This window comes from Anser anser, assembly GCF_964211835.1.
Source record: "Anser anser genome assembly, chromosome: 2".
In the NCBI taxonomy this organism is placed as follows: domain Eukaryota; kingdom Metazoa; phylum Chordata; class Aves; order Anseriformes; family Anatidae; genus Anser; species Anser anser.
This window is the reverse complement of record NC_139721.1, coordinates 46,227,763-46,250,408: the sequence shown is the minus strand read 5'-3', so window position 1 is coordinate 46,250,408 and position 22,646 is coordinate 46,227,763. Positions and strand designations below refer to the sequence as shown.

General features: G+C 39.9%; 1 protein-coding gene across 1 annotated transcript; it reads left to right on the top strand.

The window, feature by feature from the left end:
- The first annotated feature begins 14,861 nt into the window (after positions 1-14,861).
- On the top strand, positions 14,862-22,584 carry LOC310893540 (transthyretin). The gene is made up of 4 exons (XM_083822683.1): positions 14,862-15,019; positions 15,802-15,941; positions 20,255-20,390; positions 22,291-22,584. Exons 1-4 carry the CDS (start codon positions 14,951-14,953, stop codon positions 22,396-22,398), a joined length of 453 nt encoding a protein of 150 aa, XP_083678809.1. The 5' UTR covers positions 14,862-14,950; the 3' UTR covers positions 22,399-22,584.
- The last annotated feature ends 62 nt before the right edge of the window (positions 22,585-22,646 follow it).

The window sequence follows — 22,646 nt, the reverse complement described above, 5'->3', positions numbered from 1 at the left end:
TCTTTTAAAAATCATTTCTGGAAGAGAAAGTGCTCAATGTACCTCTAAATATGAGTTTATGAAATTATCATCTGCTGCATGTTAGAGAGAACCTGTGAGGAATGCGTGCTGCCCTGGGAGGAATTTCTACCACAAATAATAGCACTTAGTGCCACTAGGGCTCCTTTCAGAGAGAGCCTCCCCTGGAAAGCCTCGCGGCTCAGATAGCCTCTTTGTTTCTCTCTCACATGTACCTTTTCCTGCTGTGCTCCAGCCAGATTAAGGGATCAGCAGGAACTGAAATATTCCCCTGTGCCACCCACTTGTCCAGCAGGCTCTGTGCAGTTTTGTTTAGAGGAGTTTGACAGCCTGACCTATCTGAGTGCATTACCCTTGTTTGTGGAGCGTTAGGAAAGAAATCCAGGCCTTCAGAGGGAAGGGGAAAATGCCTTCAGCATTTATTTTTCTTTTTTTTCACCTTGGCGACAGAGCGATTGCTAGTTTTTATGGCTGGCTTGATGACACAACAGATAAGCTTCTGAATCACGGTAATAAAGGAATGCCAGGCCTGTTCCCTGGCGTAATTGGAAAGAGAATTGTTTTATTGTATTTATTACCAATGGATGACCAGCTGCTTCCTTAGAGACACCAACAGTTCAATATATTTCTTGAAACAGAACCATTAACATCTTTCCTTCTGTATAGAAACGCAAGAAGCCTGAAGACAATAGGATTATGAAGCCCAAAGCCAATATTTCCCAATACGTTAAAATGCATTTTCTGATGTAAGGCTCACCACACACATCCACTGTAGCCACAAGACACGAGCGGCTGCTCTCAGCAGTTCCCCAGATGCCACTACTTGTGAAGGAACCCCAGGCTTGGTTTTCTGCCCCTGTGAAACCAGGGTGCAGAGCATTTTTCCGTGGCTTTTGCCCACCAGACCCAGCATCAGCCCCCAGCAGCCGGGAGCTCCCTCGGGAGCCTGCAGGCAGGCTCAGAGCCCAGCACGCTTCCCAGCTCTGGCCTGCCCCGGCAGAAATTTTGGAGAAAAGGCATTTATTTCCCTGAGCAAAAAATAGCAGCAGGAACCTGAGGCAGCAGGGTGGCTCAGCCCAGCAGGTGGCAGCCTGCTGCTGTGCTTGTCGGCCCGCAGTGCTTGGTGCCACTACAGGGGCTGAGAGGAGCAGCCAAACCAGAGCTATGGCCCAGGTCACAAAGTGATGCTGGAAAACCAAAAAGCAAGGTCCCGGACTGCGATACAGCCTCTCTGTTCTAGTGTTTCATGTCGGTAACAGAGAGGAATGACTTCCCAAGCTTTGTCATTGATCTCTTAAACATTATCCAGCAACACACCAAGTCCTTTTTTATTCTCAAAGGACAAATCTCTTAGGATGAATTCACAGCATTTTTCTTTCAAAAATTCTGAGATTTTCTCAAGTGCAAAAAAAAAAAAAAAATCAACCTGATTAATAGAAGTGCAGCTAACAAAAGCTCTGGGGGAGTAGTAAATTTTCTTATCAATCTTGTCATCAAATAACGTTGGAGGCAAGTCTCTTCCAACAGCTCTCCATCCCCCTTACCTTCACTCTTCTTCTTCTTGACTTTTCATGGTTTTATACTGAGGCAGAACTACAAGCATGATGGGTTTATACAGGTGATGAGCAAAGCTACAGAGGGAAAAAAAAGAGACATCCCAGCATCTGGAGTCATTGCATGATGGTTTCTGTGCAACTCTCACCCTGACTTAAAAGCAACAACCTATCAGTGACACCTTTACAAGAGACCTATCGTGGTCAGGCTTTTGTTTTTACAGCAAAAACTAAGAAGGGGTCAGAGCAAAAAGTTACACAGAGCAGCACAGGAAGTCCCCTCCTCAGAACCTGAATGGTCTGTTATGTGCTATGCAACACAGTACTTTTTTCACCCCTTTCTCTGTAGGTTTTCCACACAAAGCTGCTTTTCTCCTCTCAGCGCTTATTTCTTTTGTGTCCAATCACTTCCACCCCGCTGGTACTGGAAGTGTTGTATGAGGAGAGCAGACTATATGCCACGGAGGTACTGTTGAGTTTGCTTCATCAGGGTTCACTTGGTATTTCCCTCAGCATCTAGTATAAGGAAGTGTCACTACAAGGTCAGGGACAGACTGCTCACCCTGTCAGAACCGGATATGCTGACAAACAGCGAGGCTGCAGTGGTCCTAGTCATTTAGATTTCTTGGGTCCAAAAAATTTAGATTTTGACTGCTTTGGTCAAAGACAGAGTTCAGACTGCAGATGACTAATCACAAAGAATGCAGGATGTCTCTAAGAGTGAAAAGAGAAGGCACTATTTTTTGCAGGGTATTTTTCCTCATTCCAGAATGACTTGAGATAAAGGGCCCTACCTGATAATAGGCAAAAGGTTTTTTTGTTTGTTTGTTTTTTCTCCCCAAACCAGACTATTCACATGGGCAGCAGCCAAAAGCAGAGGCTGTACACCACTCAGAAGTACTCACCAGTCCCACTACCTGCTCTCCTCCTTGCTTTCCAGCATCTCTGTGTTGCAAGCTCTCCCAGACCACTGCTTCTGGAGTGCTCCCTTAACACTGCTGTTCTGAGGTCAATTCTATCCATTAAGACTGAAAGCCCCCCCAAAAAAACTGTATCAGAGGTGGACATCAAGAAGGGACACTGACCAGAAGGGAAGACAGGGAGGTACCTCCTGTCCTCATTTAGGGTGCTGTGCAGAGAGCTACTAGGAGTCTGCAACATCTTCTGTAGCTTGCTGATAAGAGAAATGAAAACTGATTCTGCAAGTCTGAAGGAGGCCCATAACACACATGGAAAAAAAAAACTGTTCTGGGGTAGGAACTGCAAAGTGAATGTTTGTGTTGTGCTTGATCAGCTGAATTACCACCAAAGAGAAATTACGTGCGAAGCTAAGGTAGAGTGGGATGGATGGCAGAATTACACAAGCTGTTGAGGAAGGACAGAAGGACGGAAGGATGGACGGGAAAGGTGTTTTCACTCACTCTAAAATTTCACACACACAGTGCCTCCTTTGCAAGGTGCTCCATAAAGCAGGATGTCTATAAAGGACTAGGACTTGAGCAGGCACATGAGCAGCACACATGCTGAATGTCAGCTACAGCTTAAAACACAGAGACTGCCTTGGAAAAGATTTCATCAGCTTTGGTATTTCTTGAGTTCCCATTTCCCTGGGAGGCTTGAGCATAAGGACACAGAAAATGCCTGTCTCCCTGGAAAACATGTATATTGGACTGCCCTCAGAACTGCTTTTTTATACATTGCTACATCCTGTTTCTCTGTTTATTTGTGTGACACTACCTACACCACCTCCTGAAAGGGTATCTTCTTTACCTTTCTCCTTCCACCCATTTTTCATCCTTCCCCTCCATTGTTTTTGCAGCTCCTGTTTCTCACCATTCGTCCAAGTCAATCCTACATTTTACTTCCGTTTTAGCCAAGCCATTCTCCTTCTCCCCTGCTTTCATTAAATGTTTGGCTCCTGTTTTTTCCTCCTCCTTAGTCCCAAGGATGGGTCTGTGCACAGCTCTGCCCATCTTTCTCTCCTCTTCCTCACATTGTTCTCCTCTTTGCAGCTTTTCCACTTAAAATAATCTAAACCAATTTTTGACTCTCTCCTACATGAAGAGGACTTTGCTCCTCAAACTTCTGTGAACGCAAGTGCTGTGCATGACCCCCACCCTCCCACCTGACAAATTAAATCTCCTCCCCAGCCTCCCTTTCTGTCTGCATCACCAATACTGTCCAGCTGCACTGTTTTCTGAATTTTCCATGCACCTTTCACTGGTTCTCTCTCAAAGCCCCCTCTAAGCAATTTCTGCCAGAGGTTCACCCATAACGTTAAGTAAATAGCTCGGTCACTTGGCTTTGTTCCCTCCTCCACACTCTGAAGTTGCTTGACCACATTTGCTTGAGAGAGTGGAACTGTGTTGGCTGGGAAAAATGAAATAGAAATGGGGAATCTCTAGACAATGGAAGAAAGTGGGAGACCTCTGAAAGACCTGAGCTCTCTAAACCATTTTACTCACTCATTCCCATTTTCTCCTGAAATAAACCATTCAGAAGGACTAGGGTAGGACCTTAGTTTCTGAGACCTGACAGGAGCAGAGATCCTCCATATACCCCAGCAGGCTGAGCCATGCTTGGGCTCTGAGGCTGCTTAGGATCTGGGCCAGTCCCCAAGAACAACAGATTTCTGTAGGGATGAGGGTGGGGTAGGAGTGCAGAACCTAAAAATCATTTCTCAAGTGAGTAAATGAAATGTATAATTACACAAGAGAACTGAATAGAGGTTTCTGTTAATCTGTGATCCGATAATCTGCTTTGGTTGCCACTTAGCAACAGAATTGCACATTGAGGACAGAAAGCCAGGGTGACTTAAAATTCCTCTCTTTGGCAGAGAGGAGAAAAGGTCCCTCAGCAGGCAGAGCAGGTTTCCCAGGTGCAGGTTATATTGTGCCTTTCAGCACTGTTATGCAGCCACCTGACTTTCAATGTGCCCAAAGTCCAGCTCTGCTGGGCAAATAAAATTGTTTATAAAAATCAGGAAACACAGGATTTATCCAAACAAATATATCCATGGACTAGTGTTAAGGTCATACACTGTAAGCAGGAGGAAGGTGGACGAAGAGACCTGTGGGCTAAAATTGCTGTACCAGAAATTACACTTAACTGGAGGATACAAACAACACTTCTCTCACCTTCTGGGGGATGCACGGTGTCACAGGGATGCCAGGAGAAAGGAGCAGGAAAGCATTATCCTGCAGCAGCAGTCCCTACCCAGAGCCACTAGCCTTCATCGTCCTGTCTTTGAGAGGCACCCTACATCCAACAGAGAGTACTAGCCCACCTCAGCCCTCTCCTAGCTTCAGCTATCTTCTTCAATGCCACAAAAATTGATAGATAAGTGTAAAGAGGTGCCTACCTCTTTACATCTCAGTCTGTTTTTTTTTTTCCCTTTTTCTTACCATTTTTTCCTTCTTCTTAATTTTTTTTTCTTTCTCTTTTGCTTTTTTACTAGTGATTCTAGAGCAGCCAGACAAGTTGACATCTTTTGTAATGTTGCTATGAATCTGGGGCCAAAGAGGTGGTTAAAAGACATGGTAAGAGCTGCCTGGCAGCCAGGCTCAGCTGCATTTCAGAACATCTGATAAGACTGCAGCCTCTGCTTGACATTCAAACAGAAGCAGATTCTCCCTCATGGTCTGGTTTGGATGCCTTTCTCTTAGCATGTGTCCTGGTACTCAGAGAGAAGACTCCAGCAATGTCAGCTTCTTCCCACCTCGAGCATTGTGCTCCCTGTGCTCTGGGAGGGATGGGTTTCCACCCCAGCAGTGCTGCCCAACAGCAGAGGAGAAAGGGGAGGTATCCCAGCCAAAGGGCAACAGAACCAACAGTGCAGTTAAAATGAAAGTTTCATTTAATATTTACATTGTAAAAGGATTAAATTTGTTTTGCCAGGTTTGTTTATCTTCAGTCAAGGACATGCTTTTTTTTTTTTTTTTCAAATTTTTACAGTGAAGTTTTGTTCCAAAACTGAGCAGCCAAGACCTGTCCATGCCAGATGCATGAACCTTGTTTAACACAAAACACGACACTGCTCCAGATTTCTGGAGCTGTTTATTCCTAGGCCAAACTAACCGTGGTGGTATGTGTCTGGCCATTGGGGCAGGGTCCCCTTGGGAAGGAGATGAGGGGCCGGTGAATGTGAAGGGCAGAAACAGGCCCTCTGCTCCCTTGCCTCTACAGTTTTTTGGGGGGACTGGGAAGTTGGCCAAAAGGGACAGCCAAAGGAAATCTGGCTTATAAAAGTGTGTGTGTGGATAGCTAATGATGCGTGTATAGCTCTGGGTTTTCACAAGTTGAGTTTTTTCCCAATTTCTGCATGCCAACACTGGGTTAAAAAAAAAAATAATAATTACGCAACAGAAAGGAGTGTGATTAGCGATTACACACTTCTGCTATTTACAGCCTTCCTCACATAATGGTACAAAGAAGGAGTAAAAATAGCATGTGTTCTTTTTATGTGACTCTTTGTACTTTGCGGAGGAACTTCAATAGACTCATCAAGATGATGCTAATAAGGAAAAGATCTACAATTCTCTCTGTAGTCATATATTCCCCAGATAATACTCGTGGGATGGTGCTATTTGCTGTTGTGTTTTTTTTTGTTTGTTCGTTTGTTTTGTTTTTTTCCCCATCTTAGGCCATGCTACTTTCATCATTAAAAAAAAAAAAATACCTACTGCAGATTATCATCTTTAATGAAGAATCTCGAATTTGCTTCTTCCCCTTCACAGAAGCCCAATATCTAATGATGTCAAGCTCAGAGGAAATCGTCAGTGTAAAGCAATAGGCAATAGTGAAGAGAAGTCTAATGCTGAGGTCAGCAGGAATCTTTTGGATTGCATGTGGAAAAGTAAAGTAAAGAAATCATCCAGAGTTGAATAAGCCTTTTGCCCTCTGTTGAAGGAGAATGCTAACTAGCAAGGGTGGCTAAGGATTTCAGTCTGATATTTCAACACTTTTTGAGGGACCCAAGTGATCCAGAGGACTTGTCTCTTTGGCTACGCTTGACAGTTACTTAGGGCAGTACGTGAATGCCAAGCGTGCTAACTACTCTGCTAGGTGCGCACAAGCTTCCAGCCCCCATGTTTTTCTCCGGCCTACATGAAAGAAGATTAAAATTCCTTTGAAACATGCTCAGAGAGGAAAATCACAGAGATGAAGGGGATTAAACAAACTTATTTTACCTGTATGTATCTCTCAGAGCTAGTTTCCAGTGGCTGCAATGCTGTGGGCTTGTGATGCAGGTTCAGGAAGGCATGGGGTGCTGTGCACTGTCACATCATAGCAAAGGGACAAAGAGAGGGGCAGCACTTGGCAGATGGATGGCTTTGGGCAGGTGGCCTAGTGCTGCCCCCAGAGCAGCTCTGCAGGAACACTGGGGAGATCCTGACCAGGAGTGGTCCACGAGCAGTGCTCTGATCTGAGCTGTTAGACGGGCCAGAACAACAACCACAGTACATACTAGAAGGACTTCCAGATTTTCCCGGATGACTTTATTCAAGCAACACTGAATTCCTCAGAGATTTTAAAAGAATAAGGCCAACCTCTGAAGGAAAAAATGTCCCAAACAGGAAAACAGGAAAACCTAGGCATGTTTCACTGGTAGGTTCCACAACATACCCTGCATTATAGAACTTTATCAATTTTAGATCCAAGCAGTGAGTGCTTAGACTAATTGCCTGAATGTGAGAGACATGTGGCCTTATACTGAAGTCAAGTCATTGGCATATAGCATTCAGTGCACAAACATCCAACATCAAATGATCTTTTGGACAGCTCGCCTACTAGCTTGAATTGCTGCAAGCAAGGAAAAGGAGCCTTCACAGAAAATTACTTGAGATCTACATGTCCCATGAGAGTGGTCAGTGGGAATAACTCCCTGAGATATTCCCCATGCTCATCCAGTGCTGTGGATCACGCTGCTTGCACTGTGCTTTTTTACACAATATTTAATATCACCATGTGGACTCTGGGTTTCTAAAACAAGCTTTTGGAGCCAGGAACTAAAACTGCCTGCCTCTCTGACTTGACTACAGGCCATCGTCTCTTTTCATACCTCAAGTGGAGATTGGATGAGCTGCTTTACACCAACTACCATTTTACCCCCTGGGCACTACATACTGCATGATACATAAAGGGTCTGGTAGATGAGGTGGCTGCAGTTCTGTTTGAGTCACCTTGAACACAGATCATACCTCTGCTTCATTATTGTTATTGATAAAGCATGCCTGGATGTAACACAAGTCTAATGATTGAACAGTCTCTCAGCAATGGTATGTGGCAGGACTGTGCCCTGTGCAGACCAAGAAAGAGAAGGTATACACCCCACAAAATAATCCCCATTTTATCCCAGGGGTAAAATAAATATTCCAAGTGCAAAAAACATATTTATAGTCACTGTGATTGCGGGTCTAGAGCAGTGATGCAACGGCCATACCTACAGCTAAGCTGCAGCCTCAGCAGCTGTATACTTTATTTATGTGTTACAAGATATGTTCTGAACATAGTTTAGAGATGGTAAACAATTAAACTTATTTTTGTCCTTAGCAAGTGTTGCATTGAACTATTGACAGGTTTGCACTCTATAAACCTGAGCATGTACCTGTTACCTGATTAGAATTCAATTTCCCAGATTGGCTGGCAGTAGGTAAAGGGGTTATAAGCACAGGGACTTAATCAGAAAAAATATTTACATGTAGCTTCTGTTTGTCCATTTAAAGCAGCAATCCGTGTTTGCAATTATGTAAGGCAGGCAGCACTTCATACAGAATGCATATGGGAAAAATATTGTGTTTACGTACATGAAAACATACACACGCTATATTTTCCCTTACAATATACCACACCATGTTTTCACTCAACCTCCAGCTAACTCATGTAACCCACGATATTTCAAAGTGTACAAATGAATTTTGTCCCTCATAGTACAAAACTAGCTCTACTTACTGGCAATGTGGCGAGAAGCATTAGGAATCCCAGAGCTACTCAACATTTTTGTAGTATTCCTTCACCCTATATTTCCTACTTTGCTCACAGAGTTAGCTTGAACATTTGCTATCGACATAATGAGTGACAGCTTTTGGCTCAGGTAACCTTGTCTAGGAGCGGTGGCTGGTCTACAGCAGCTCTTAGCTCTTTTCGTTTGCTTTTCTTCTGCTGTTGCTGGTTCTACAGCACATAATAGTATCTAGTCCTTCTCCAGGAGTTTTTCTCCTTGAAATGTTATAGTATACTTTATTCTTGTTCTTAAAAGTTGAGTAAGAGCAAAAAAAAAAAAAAAAGGAAAAAAAAAAAGAAAGGAAAATCCAGTAGTTTTTACTGTCCCAAACATAAGGTTCCTAATCTGCCCTGTTACTGCCCTTCTGAGAACCTTTTTTCATTCCCCTCCCCCCCAAAAAAAGAGATACAGGGTTGCTTCCTCTCAGACCCATTTCAATGTTGTGCACATCTGCTTTTGCCAGACCAGTAAATCTGGTAAACATACTTGGAAGCTGATGTAAACGTTCGGTGAAACCCATGAAAGATACAGACACACAGTTTGTGAGATAAAATGATTAGTAAAGCATTTCCCCAAAGCTTTTGGCAGGAAGCAGACACTGGTTCAATTAGTAAAATGAAAGGTATGGATGTGTGATGGGCATGCACATGACAATCTCTGTAACTTGGTAGCTCCCTGATCAACAGTATGCCAAGTGGATTTTAGTCCAGGGCAGATGATGATCTTATGCCAAGATGGGGCAGCTCTGCGGATGAACTAAAGGGGCTGGGCACCTCTGGGCACAAGATAGAGCATAAATGCAAACACAGGCTTTCCAGCTACAGTTCACTTCAAAGCTGCATCCAGACGAGTCCATGTGGAGATCTCCCTATATTGACCTCCACTGAAGAAAGAACTGAGTCATTTAAATAACATTGGAGGATGATTAGTCGTTAACCAATGGATACTTCTGGCACTGTGTAAATTTGAAGAAGCTTTTGAAAAGACTACCCAGCTGGACCTGCATGCTGGAAAAACAGGTGTTTCCACACACCTATTTGTATTAGGTACCAGAATTAAGTGTCTGGAAACAAAGCCTTAGACTCAGCATTTTACAATCTTAAACAGCAAGATGCTGAGCAAAGTACGTAGCTGCATTAGCTGACACAAGACCTTCAGCAAATACATATGTAACTTAAGAAAAGATTATAATTTAACCCTACCGAACCTTTTTAATGGTCATAACAGCTGGGGGAAGATTTTCAATGTCAACAGTGTCTGATCTAATTATTCATTTGACATCTGCAGTCCGCTGAGAATATATCAAGTATATGTGGAGATTGCCTTAAAAACTTTGCCTAGACAAAGCCCACTGAAAATTGTGTTTTCTGTTATATTTTTATGCTAATATAAATATTTGCATCACATTGTGGATTTACTGTGTACCTCTTACTGTAAGAAGGGAGCAAAATTAAATCAATAACCTTCACTACCTCGTCATTTTGCTAACAAGGAAATTGACCTTTAAAAAACTTTGATTACCTGGCAAGTTCAAAGCATTTTTCAGCAATATGAAAAGTTAAGACACCAGGACTGCCACAGGGGTTATTCACTTAGCTTTGTGTATACATTTATTTATTTGTGCATTCGCTTGTCTAGACTGATGGATTAGTATGTAGAAATGAATACATACTGAAGTTGAAGAACAGAATTTTGTTTTAGAGGGATGAGGGGGCTACAGGGATAGGTAATGAAGTAGAGTTGAAATACTTCAACATGAAAGTCTGCAAAGATGAGAAGGTGCCAGGTGAATTCATAGATTACAAAAAGTCCATAGTAACAATCATTTATTTAGATGTTTCATTCTTTTGCAATTTAGGCTATGTCTCAGGATGCTCCTTGAACATGGCCTTGAAATGATCAAAAACTGCAATTTTGTACCTGAAGCCCAGCCCAACCCACCTGTCTTCTAAATTGTTTGTTAACAGTTTACACTTCCTCTTTATCAGATTAACCGTTCTTGATATAGTGTACAAGATAAGGATGATTCTCTTATTTTTCTATGTCAGAACAGTAACGTTTCCTTATTTCCCATTAAAATACCCAGTGTTAGTCCTATGAACAAGGCAATTTGAGAATGGTGATTAAAACTCTAAATGCAGACATTCTCTCTATACAAAATCAAAATGCACGGCTGACTGACAAACATGCACTCAGCACACACCCCTGAAGTGCCACTTTTTTTTAAGGCGATTCTTTGCAATCTGAAATTCAAGTTCAGACATGAATTTCCCTGGGCACATTTTTAATTAGAAAAGTATTATCTCCAGCTGTGCAGAGAGGGAAAATGGTACATAATCAGCAAATTGCTGAATCAACAGAAAACCTCTCACTGACTTCAGCAGTGCCCTAATGTGCCAGAGGTCTGCCACAGCAATTCAGTGGCAGATGCCTGGACTAAAACTCAGAGTTCTTGACTCTAGTTCAGAAAGTTCGGGCAAACTTTGTCAAGAAGAAATCTCAAGTCTTTTCCTCTAAGTCCTAATGGAATGTAATTCCAGAAAAGTGAAAAAAAAAAAAATCACTTTGACATCTACATACTATAAGAAAGTTATGGTTTTGTTTGTTTGTTTGTTTTCTCAGAAATTCATTAATTCTTTAGAAGTGTAAGGAAATTTATTCAAATAACTGAATGGCTTATCATCGATCAGCCTCTTTCCTGCTGATGTCAAATGAATAGCTTACAGGGTTTTATGGTCAAAGTCATATATTCCAACATGTCTGAGCATTTTGCCATGTGAAATTGTTGGTTTTCTAAATAAAATCAAATAGAAGAGAAGAGGGGAGAGAGTAAAGAGCTTATCTATGTAAAATAAACTTAAGTGTTTGAGACTATATGGAAGAGAAAGAAAGATACACTGTAAAGCAGTTGGAAAAAAATTCGACATAAACGAGAGTATTAGTGGGACATGTTTATTCTTGACCTGAACACTGTAATGCTTCCAAGCAAAGAATATGCTTTCAGTAAAAATAAGCTTTAATTCTAATTCTTCAGCGATGAACTTCAACTGATTTGGAATTCAGATAAGCCTTAAAGTATTTACATATTTGAGGATTATCTAATTTTTTCCATACCTGGGGGGTCTCATATTTCTTGGCTTCCATAAGGCTGTGGTTACTGTTCACACCAGGGACTCTTTGCCTTTCTGTTCTCCATCCCTCTAACCCCCCCGGATGTTACTCCCTTCTTCTGGGTTTTGCATGTTGCCCAGGCCCCCAGGCCCAAATGGCCTCTTTCTATTTCTGTGTTAGCAGTATAACTCTACCTTTTCTTCCACACCAGGGTTCCTAAATATCTTTTTTTTTTTTTTTTTTTTTTTGAGGTGTTTGCAGTGATCCTGTTAACTATTTCTTTACATTGGTTTTTATGGTACTACCCTGTGCCTGATGCTCTGTGTTGCATTACTTTCCTTGTAGCACGTACCCTCCCAGCAGACTCTCTGGGAACTGCCCAGTTCCCTGCTCTTTATGGCAGCTTCCTTACTGCTTCAGAAGGCTGAGTTCCCCAACTCCATTTGCTCTTCAGTGCTCAGTCCCTTTTCATTTACCTTTCCCATATTTTATTTTATTTTTTCACCTGGGATAAATTATTTAGTTTAAAAGCTTCAGACTCCCATTACAAAGAAAGTGTTTAAAAATGACAGACAACAGTCAATCAATCATCACTTGCTACATGCTCAGCAGTTACTCATCTCCTGTCTCCTTCTTCCTCCTACAGTCACGTGTTTTGATTCTTGCTCAAAATAGTAAGATTTCATTCACCGAGGCTGGTACATTCTGTAAAATTTTAGAGTTTATTTGGATGCAAATGTCCAAAACTCTCACAGTACAAACACACACAATCCAGATGATAACCATGCCCTTCTAGAACCACCGCATCCTTCTCTATTTAAAGCCAGCCAAATAGGAGCCTCTACCTTCTCTTTGGTGCCACCATTTCTTCTGAATCCAAGCAGATGCCTTTTTCTTTCAGCTAAAATTCCACTCCTTGTTCTCCTCAGCCAGCTATTCCAAATTCCTGGACCCTCTTATGTATTTTAACAAAAGCATTTCACTGGCAATATTTGTGATAGTAAGTTGAGACTGACAATGGAAGGAGAATGGTCTAACTATCATTAATTTTATTAGGCTATAATAATTCTAAACTAGATTTCCATGGGATTTTAATAGAATTCAGTATAAATATAATAAATAGATATCCTATGGCCTCTGAGACTGAAGAAATAATGAAGACTTTTACCTTCTCAGAGAGTCCATTCATATCTTATAATTTACAGCAATAATCTAGTTACCTGCAAAATGTGTGAAAAAAGATTCACAAAAACACAGAGTCTATTTACTTTCCAAAATGGTTACCCTGCTAATAGTCAAAGAATCCCTATTTAGATTATGTTTGGGAGGGGGAGAGTCCAAAAAAATTGTAAGGGAAGGAAGAGAAAAAAAAAAACAAAACACATTTGGGGGTAGAATTTTCCATGCTTCATATTCACTTCGGAAGCCACCTACCAAAAGATCAATGTTATAAAAGAGGAAAGTAAACTAGTAATACAGACAGATGAAACATACTGTCACTGTAGACTTGATTTTTCAAAAACACTTATCTTGCAGAAAAGCTAGGGAAAAAAAAATATTTTTTTTGAAGTCTTGCTCCCATATGAGGGCAATTCCAGGTGCAGGCAGACTCATTAGCTCCTTAGCATTATCTCCTTGCAGACCAGCTGACAGAAAATGAGAGGAATGTCTACTTGCACTAAAATGCAGATAATTTCTTTTCCTGGCATACAAAGCCTTACTGCTTCAGAGAAATATTTATAAACAATGAGAGCAAAATAAGGAAATAAAACATTGATGCACTGATCTAAAAGCAGTGTTTACCTCTCCAAGATCTGAATAGAACCCACAAGCACTAGATTGCAGCATGAATTGTTACTGCTGGGAACCTCAAATTGACTTTTACGTGCATGCAAAATGAGTATAGAATGCTACTTACGTATTAGCCTGCTTTGCTGTAAGTTCAAAGGGCACTGTGATCCCAGTTCAGGAGATTACTGTAATATAGATTTTTTCCAACCCACAACTTTGCCAAAAGAGAACAGACTACATAGCTTCTGGAGAATACTGTCTGTAACCTCTAAGACCTTCACCATAATCCCACCCAAGAGGCAAAATTGCATTTTTTTTAAATACTGTGAAAACAGTAAAAACTAAGTTTACCACCGTCAAAGAACAGAAGTATAAAGTCAGGGTTATTCAGGACATGGGAAGAAAGAAAAGCCAAAGGACTGTTTCTTTCTCACTCAACTAGCACAGGGTGCAGTACAGTTTTTATGTGATGCAGCTGGAGAAGCCCAGCTATACCATGCCATTCCTCCAAGAGACATCTTCTCCCTTCCAACTTAGGTTAGGACTGGATTCACCCCTGAAATTACTTATATGTAAATGTACATTTCAGAGCATAACAATAACTCTACCAGGATGATAAGAGTTTGACAACTAGACTGTTAGCCAGATCTTATCTTAAGCTACCAGTCTGTTGATTTGGCTTCTGCTGGTGTCCATGGAGCAAGAGAGGACTCATTTCACTTCTCTTAGACCTCTGCCTTCCCAAGGGGACAGAACTTACTAGGTGTCTTTCCAGTGACTAAGAGGAAGACTCAGTGTCTAGCTGAAAGTCAGGCATGATGAATCCTAGTCTTGGGAACTTCTGGTGAGAGTCAGCATGTTGTCAGATCCTATCTAAATTAGGTTTCAAAAAGAAACATTTCTCTTCTTAAAAAAGCAAATGCAGACATGGGAATCTGTCTCTAAGCATGGACCATTAGTGCTGCCTCAGACAGAAAATGAACAAACTCCATCACTTTATACAGAGTCCACCTCTATATTTGGGAATTAGTCTTCAGAGAGCATTAAATTCATCAAGATGAAACATGGAGCACATGTAGAGAAAACATTGGGGCATTATCATGCACAACCTGAGGCCAAGGGAATGAAGATCTTCTAGAACTGGTTGGAATTCTGGGCAAAGAAAGGTTGTTTACATTACTCTTTGGAGGGCTTTCTACGAGTCTAATCTCCCCAGGCAAGGGTCATGTTTGTGTCCGTTACTTATTCTCTTTACTCTAGTGATCCCGCAGTCCTTCCATTGACTGCAATGGCTGTGCTATTCATGGACCGACTCTAGGATTGGACTGTTTACTAAGCAAATAATCAGAATCAGCAGATTTGGAGTCATATGGGCACCCAATAAGCAGCCTGTTTTGTTGTAGGATTGGGTATAAAATCCCAAATCTCATCAGCTCCTAGCTGTTGGCACCAGGACTCACTAACAGCAAGCAGAATGGCCTTTCACTCTGCTCTTTTTGTTTTCTTTGCTGGACTGGTATTTCTTGCTGAAGCTGCACCACTGGTGAGTCTTTTTTTTATTCAACCTCAATCATTACAGGAATGACAATCTATATTTTCTAGACAACTAGCATCTTCCTCAACCATGAAATGCTGAAACCATTAGACTTCCCTAAAATGTTATTTTACTACCATTTTTGATGTATCTTCTTCATAATTCTTTAAACTTTTCTTTCACCATTTATCCATCTATTTCAGGACACTATGAAAGGGTATGGGATATAGATGTGACCTTTTATTTTTCTCTGTTTCTGTCAGTTTGTGACTCACATCCCATACCTTCAATATAGAGATAGCTTTGCTTTTTTCACCAAACAAGTGCTTCTCTAAAGCACTAAAAGGAAAAAAATAAAATAAATAAATAAATAAATAAATAAATAACAACAACAACAACAACAACAAAACCAATATTCTTTCATTCTTTCACCCCTAGTGATGTTGTAGGTATTTCTTTGTTGGTTGCCCAGGCTAACGTTCCCGATTAAAATTTACTATTTTCTTATTTTTGATCTCACTAAAAAGGTGTATTTTATAACATCTTCCCAGGGACACATGCAACTCTAAATATTTATCAAACTGTGTATACGTATGTATGTAAAATAAAGTGATCTGTATAAAGATCAAAGATTCTGCTGTAAGCCATAAACTTTTGTGAACTAGCTTTGAATACTATTTTGCAAAGAACTTGCTTTTAAGCCAATGTTAATTCTGAAATCTTCTCTTTGAAGGAAAGCTTTTGCAGGGCTAGTGAACAGCTCCTGTATAACCTCTCCTGCTTTCCCCAAGGTCTCCCATGGCTCTGTTGATTCCAAATGCCCTCTCATGGTGAAAGTGCTGGATGCAGTCAGAGGAAGTCCTGCAGCTAACGTAGCTGTTAAAGTCTTTAAAAAGGCCGCAGATGGAAGCTGGCAGGACTTTGCCAATGGGTAAGTTATGTGGTCTTACTGAAACAATTTCAAGGCGCCTTGGGCAAACAAATGTGAAATAAAGGGAATGGAGCTCTGATGAAAAAAAAAAAAAAAAAAACAACTTTGTTTTTCACATGTCACACTATAACCAGCATTAGACACACTATAACCACACTATAACAGCACATGGCTTTTGTTCCAGAATTCATAAGATTCAAGTGGAACATACCTGCTACTTAAATTGAAACTCATATTAATTAAAAAAAAAAAAAAGATTTTTGCCTTACCTACTTGTCTAAGTAGGTTTAATAAATACATATTGTTTTTCTCCTAACTCCAATAATACCTGTCTTTCTATAAAAGGAAAAAAAAAAATAAAGCCTATTTGCCAGAATTTTGTAGGCAATCCAGACTAACCTTTTATCTTCATGTGAAATGGATATAGATCTTAATTTTCAACAGTCACATACAAAATCCTTCCTGTAAGCTCCATCTGTACACACACAAATAACAAGTGTATTAGTTCTCTTCTGTGCAATAAACTTGCTTGTTGTATGAAACTCCTTAACATGAAGGATTTTAAGAGTCCCACTGTAACAAAACACAGAAGCATGGCCACAGCATTTTTTTGTTGTCATATCTACAGATTCGCATGGCTTTTGCTATTATGACAGCTTGATTCTTACAAAGCATCCTCAGAACATCACTGAAAGTAGGCAAATACTATTATCTTCAGCCTGCTGGAAAAATATGTGGAACAGAGGGATACAGTTTTCTAAAATTTAAATAGGTGAGGTATTCAGGCATTTAAGTTTCATTGTAACAACACACTGATTCAGATTTTTAACTAAGAGAAATCTCTAGCAGCAGGAGGATATTCAAGTACAGACCAACAAGCGTAAGCATGGACAGGAACTACTACAGCATCCAACTGTCTTTTACTCGAACTTTTATAGCATGATTTATATAAAAGCTGTAGAGAGAAAAAGAGAACACTACAAGCAGAGACATACCTTTCTTTATCTGAAGGGTTTCTTTTTATAAAACTCAAAACAGACAAATGAAAAACAAAACCTTTCCCCATTGAAAAGGAACAAGGAGGTTAAGAGATAAAAACAGACATCTCCACTCCCAAAGGGTGAGTGTCAATCTAGGAAAAAAATGACTCTTGGAATGGATTTACATCCTTCAAGCAACAAAGTACCTCTTTAAAAATTGACAGGGTGCTTTCAAGAGAAGTGGAGACTGATAATGTCTTGTTGTTAACAAGTATTTGTGCCATGATCAGGAAATCCAGGTTATTTTAAATGTTTCATCAATTGGTCTTGAATGTGTAATATAAAGTACAACTTACACTGGAATAAGATAAATATAACATAAGTGTTTAATGTCACCTTTTGAGCATACTAGTGTTTTCTTGTTCAGTTTGCAACACTGCTCTTAACAAGCCCAAGGAAACAAATCTTGTGGTTCTTCTTAGCCAAGTTCTTTTGACACTTAATACCACAGAGAAAGTCTGAGAAAATCATTTATTTAAATTATTTAAATAAATAAATGAGGAAAATAGCCTTAGGCAAAGGAGAAGTATTTTGCTGGGGGAACATTAAACCACCATTTTTACTGCAGGTAAAGATTATGACCTTTCCTTTGGCTTGCATCTTAACCAAGGCTGCCTTCAGTGACAACACTGACTTAGGTTGAGCACACTTGTTTAAAATATTTTTTCACACATGATTGCAATTTTCTTCCTTTGGGAAAACCAGAGTTTATCTGTGATAAATCTGTTGAAAATCTGAATGCAATCAAGGAGCACAATCTGTAACTACACCCAGCATGTTAATATTTTGAATTTCCATATGCCTCTGCTGTGTACTGTAAACGTGTCATTTTGTACAGATGTTTATAAAAGCTTTTTGTTTTGTTTGGCTGTTTTAGTTTAGTTAGATGGTAGTTGTTTAGCCTTGCTAACACATTTTAGGGAACTTAGCAAACACATCTTGTAACTGTAGAATTTCAAATATTAATATTTAAAAGGCAGAGAAGAAGTTAGCATAATAACATCTGATTTTATTAAGAGGCTTATTTCAAAATAAATCTGGCCAAAAATATGCAAGGAAAGCTTAACTACAGCTGAGAGGCACTCTGAGGAAGGCCCTAGGGCTAGGAAGCCCACGATATGGGTTCTCCATGAGCTCTTCCCATGACTAGCTTTGACCTTCTCACTGCTCACATGTTTTTGGAAATCTAGGCCTCGTAGTTCAAGAGCTGTATTCACTAAACATTGTGACCTTGGGTGTGAATCATCATCAAAGAAAAATAAAAAGTCACAGCACATTTGATAGAAATACAAGTGCTCATACAGAAATACAAGTACTGCTCAGAAAGAATCACTTGTACCATTTTGCTACCAGGGCTGAATGCAGGAAATCCTCTGCCTTGTGCTAATTCTATCCAGAATATGAATCACACACTGTCCTGTTGGATGTCACCACAACAGTGGTACTTAAGGGTTTGCTTATGAGCAAACCACTAACGCTGAATGGCTATCACTTAATAGCTAAAGTAGAGAAAGTGCCATTAACTCTTGGTGGTGAACAGAAGGCTTCAAGTGAACCCTTGTTTCCAGTTTCCCAGCTGTTCTGGATGGTTAACATCTGCAGCTCTGGATCAGATAATTACAGAAAGCACCATTCAAGCTGCATCCACGTCTTTCTTAAACTAAAATTTCTTTATGTGAACAAAGATTTTGGGTCACACACCATTTTTTCCTTTTAAATGGTTTGTGTCAAAACCATCTAGCTTCTAAGCAGATACGTGTGAATTGCTAACTTGCAGCCTGAACAGTTCTGCAGAATCTCAGCAATTGCCTCACGTTTTCAAGGACACATGAGCACTTGTCAATGAGATCTTCAGCCTTTTGCCTATTGCCTTTTCTAAAGGCAAGAGAGGTTAAGCGAGGAAATACTAACGCTCCTTCAAAGACTGCCTGTGAGACATGTTTCAATCATGGCTTGGATTCTCTACAGGTATGGAAAGAATACCTGGATATTGCTGATTTCACCTGTACTAGACCTGTGAGACTTTTGTTAGTCTTCAAAGTGCTAGAGTTGAAATGTAAGAAAACCTGAACACTACCACAGCATTTTTGATTTTGTAACTTCTTAATTTAAGCAAAAGATCATCATTCAGACTTTTGTCATTCACTATCGTTAACCAAAGAAGACAAGCAAGATGGAGTAGTAGGAGGAGGCTGGGAAAGAAAAGCTGTAATAGCACAACTGATTCTTTCTCTGATAAGAAGCAGTAGATCGTTGCATTCTCTCCTCCCTCTATTCCTCTTCATGCTTTTCTATTTTCTGCGTAGGCAGCTATCCTTGTCATAGGCTGGGCAAGTCCTACTAGTTCTTCAAGTCAAAGTTTTCTTTATTTTTCCTTCAGATACACCAAATGGTTATGAAATGCTATAAAAATATTTTCAGTAGAAAAAAATAAAATCAGATAAAAAGATTGAAATAAAAATAAAATAAAACAGTGAGGGAAAGGGTATATAAAGGAGTTAGGAGCCAAATATGTAAATATTTAAACAGTTGTCAAACAAAGCTTGGTCTTTTTCAGACTAATAGGGTGCAATGCCAACTATATTTCCTCCTTGCTTCTGGATTCCATTCGCCCAGCATTTTGTTACAAGCTGAATATATAATCTCTCTGAGCTGGCAATTCCTATTGCTCATTTACATGGCACCCAGTGGAAGAGGACCCTGCTCTTTGACCAAGACATGGCAATTTGGATTAATAAAATCTTGTGAGGCTAAATTGCTGTTCCAAGACACTACCATTCAGGGTTACATAAAAACACATCAGTGTTTAGATGTAAAACCTATAGTCTCAGTGCTAATAACTACTGAATAAAATCATTTGCCACTAAAATCTCTTTTTTCTAATTATAATTTGAGAATTGGCATCTTGCCTTTCATCATGACAATCCTTTTCCTAAGCCACTAACATTTGGTTCCAGAGGGCACTTGGTACAAGTTTAACATGATATTAAAACAGGGGTCTTAAATATAATCCCTGCCATAGCAACAAAAATGACCAAAGAAAGCCAGTCAGCTTTAATTTGTGATGTATGTGGATAAGCTGGTAGCAGGGACAGGTTCTGCAATACGGAAGCATACACTACACAGGAGAGAATTATTTCAGATTATTAGAAATCATTCAATGTTGAATTTGGCTATACAGCACCTGTGCTATTTAACACTCCACATTGACTGTTTCCGTTTAACAATTAAATGACAGTATAAAATATTTATATAGGTATTTTATCATTACAGGAAAACCACAGAATATGGTGAGATCCATGAGCTCACAACAGAAGAACAGTTTGTAGAAGGAACATACAGGGTTGAGTTTGACACCAGCTCTTACTGGAAAGGACTTGGCCTTTCCCCATTCCATGAATATGCTGATGTAAGTATTTGCAAATATACCTAATAACCTATATACCATGCAGCAGCATGAGCTGGACAGAATAAATGTAGTCCTTTGATATTGAAAATGCAATAAAATGGTTCACTGCCACCTAACATTGTGCAAATAAAGACAGTAAACAGTCAGCTAAGCCAGAGGAAGTAGCCAAATTACCTGCAAGTACAAATTGGCACAGCTCTTCAAAGAGGAGCTGTGCCCATTTAGTTTAGTAGAGACCTTTGTCCAAAAAGAGCTACTTTATTCAAAACCATGCAGCGTTTTAAAACTAAACAAACAAACCAAAACAAACCAAAACAAAAACACACAAAAAGAACATAGTCTCCTTTAATTTAATTTGCTGAAGGAATATACAGATTTGGAAGCCTTAATTTTATAGAACATTAACTCTTACTTAATCAGGGGGATATCCTTCATACCAGGCACCTGAATTCTTGTATGATTGGTAATTACAGGCAAAAAAAAATGTTCTTTTTGGTGTGCATTTTTTATGATGCTCAGTACTGATATATACAATAGAAAAAAAAATAGATAAAAGAAAAAAAGAGGCATAAAAAGATAAAGAAATAACCATAGCGGGAAAATAAAAATAGGTTGTTTCATTGATACCCAAATTCCATAGTCAGGTTTTTTTTCATGTCACATGCTCCTCTTTGCTTTTAGTCCGACATTGATTTATAGTGTGCTCTTTTCTATGACATTTACTTAGTACTTCCAAAAATTTTGTTTACATTCTTGAGGCTTACACTGCCATTTAACTTAAGTTTCTCTAAACATTCTGTTCAGTGGTCTGGAATGACTATGGAATTATTCTGTAGAACATTTTAAATTGTTAATTTATGGAGACCTGTGGAAGACTAAAACAAATGACTAAGGCCCAGATCCATAAAAGCCTGAGGTGCAGCTTGAGTGATTTAGGCCAAACAGATAATCCTCATAAATATTCCCTAACCATTTGGATGTCTGAAAATTGCTGGGACCTAAGAATTTCACCTCAAAAGGTGTTTAAAAGCACATAGTTGAGACTGTTCCAGCTAGGCTGTTAAGATGCCTTCCTTTGACGTAATGGTCTACATTACCCTAGGAAGTGGGCAAAGTTCAGTGACCATCTGTGTACAAGGTAATTCTAGCCTTCAGTTCTCATGTCTTGGCAGCTTAGACTTTGGCAGGACTAGGGTGGAGGACCGAACTCTCTAGTCCTGACAGTTCAGAAAACAGTTCAAGTATTAGACTAAAGAGAGCCATAGAAAGGGGCTCAACTGAAGGCACTTTTCCTGGGAGCTGCGTGTCTCACCTTCCAAGAACTGATTTGGAGAGCAGCAAATGTGAATTCTTTTAGAACAAGGGTCTTTTCCTTTTCTTGCAAGTCTAGTAACTCAGCTCTCCCATTAAGAACTGACTCATCATCAGCTGTGTTAAAAACAGCACTGAGGCACCGAAGTATTGAAAGTGGCTTTGGGCTCCAACTGCCTGCCTTGCTTGGAGCTTGGACACCTCACACAGATGTTGTATTGAAGTTAACAGAGGATTTCACCTCTCTGTCTTTCTTACTGGTTGTTTGAGGTACCTCCCTCTCCTCCTCCCACTCCACATCACAGACTAGAAATAGGCATGCCTGACTCAGGTGTTAAGTGTCTTCACCGCACGTCACCACAGGTGAGGCTTTTGTGGACATTGGTCCAAATCACACTAATTTCTCCGTCTTCAGCAGGTGTAATAAATTAATGGGGAGCATGACCCTTTGCAAAGGAGTTTGACCGTTGACTGAAAAGAACTATCAAAATAGTCTACACAGGAACTAGAGCATGCTTCCTGATTTTAAACATTAAGGTAGTTTTGAATGTGTGCTGTTCATCGTGATCACAAGTTTTCTCTTTTCCAGGTGGTGTTCACTGCTAATGATTCTGGTCACCGCCATTATACCATTGCCGCTCTCCTCAGTCCTTTCTCTTATTCAACCACTGCTGTTGTCAGTGATCCCCAGGAATAAACGTGTACTGTCATTACACAAGCACCTTCCTCTGCTAGGACTATTGTAGGCTTTTAGGAGGAAGGGTTTTTCTATTGCTAATGCATATCTTTTTGCTATATTAGTTTTTGTGGTTTTTTTTTTTTTTCATTTTGTAACCTGGCAAAAATTCAAACAAGTCAATAAAATGTTACTTCTTTAAAACAATTTCTACTCTATTGGTGAAGTTTTATTGTGTTATAAAGTGCCATGATTTGTGTTCAAGTGCA

Excerpts from the sequence above, each read along its gene's own strand:
- LOC310893540 (XM_083822683.1), top strand. The coding sequence starts at position 14,951 with ATGGCCTTTCACTCTGCTCTTTTTGTTTTCTTTGCTGGACTGGTATTT. Across the intron at positions 15,942-20,254 it reads TGGCAGGACTTTGCCAATGG|GAAAACCACAGAATATGGTG; the intron begins GTAAGTTATGTG and ends TTATCATTACAG. Across the intron at positions 20,391-22,290 it reads CATTCCATGAATATGCTGAT|GTGGTGTTCACTGCTAATGA; the intron begins GTAAGTATTTGC and ends TCTCTTTTCCAG.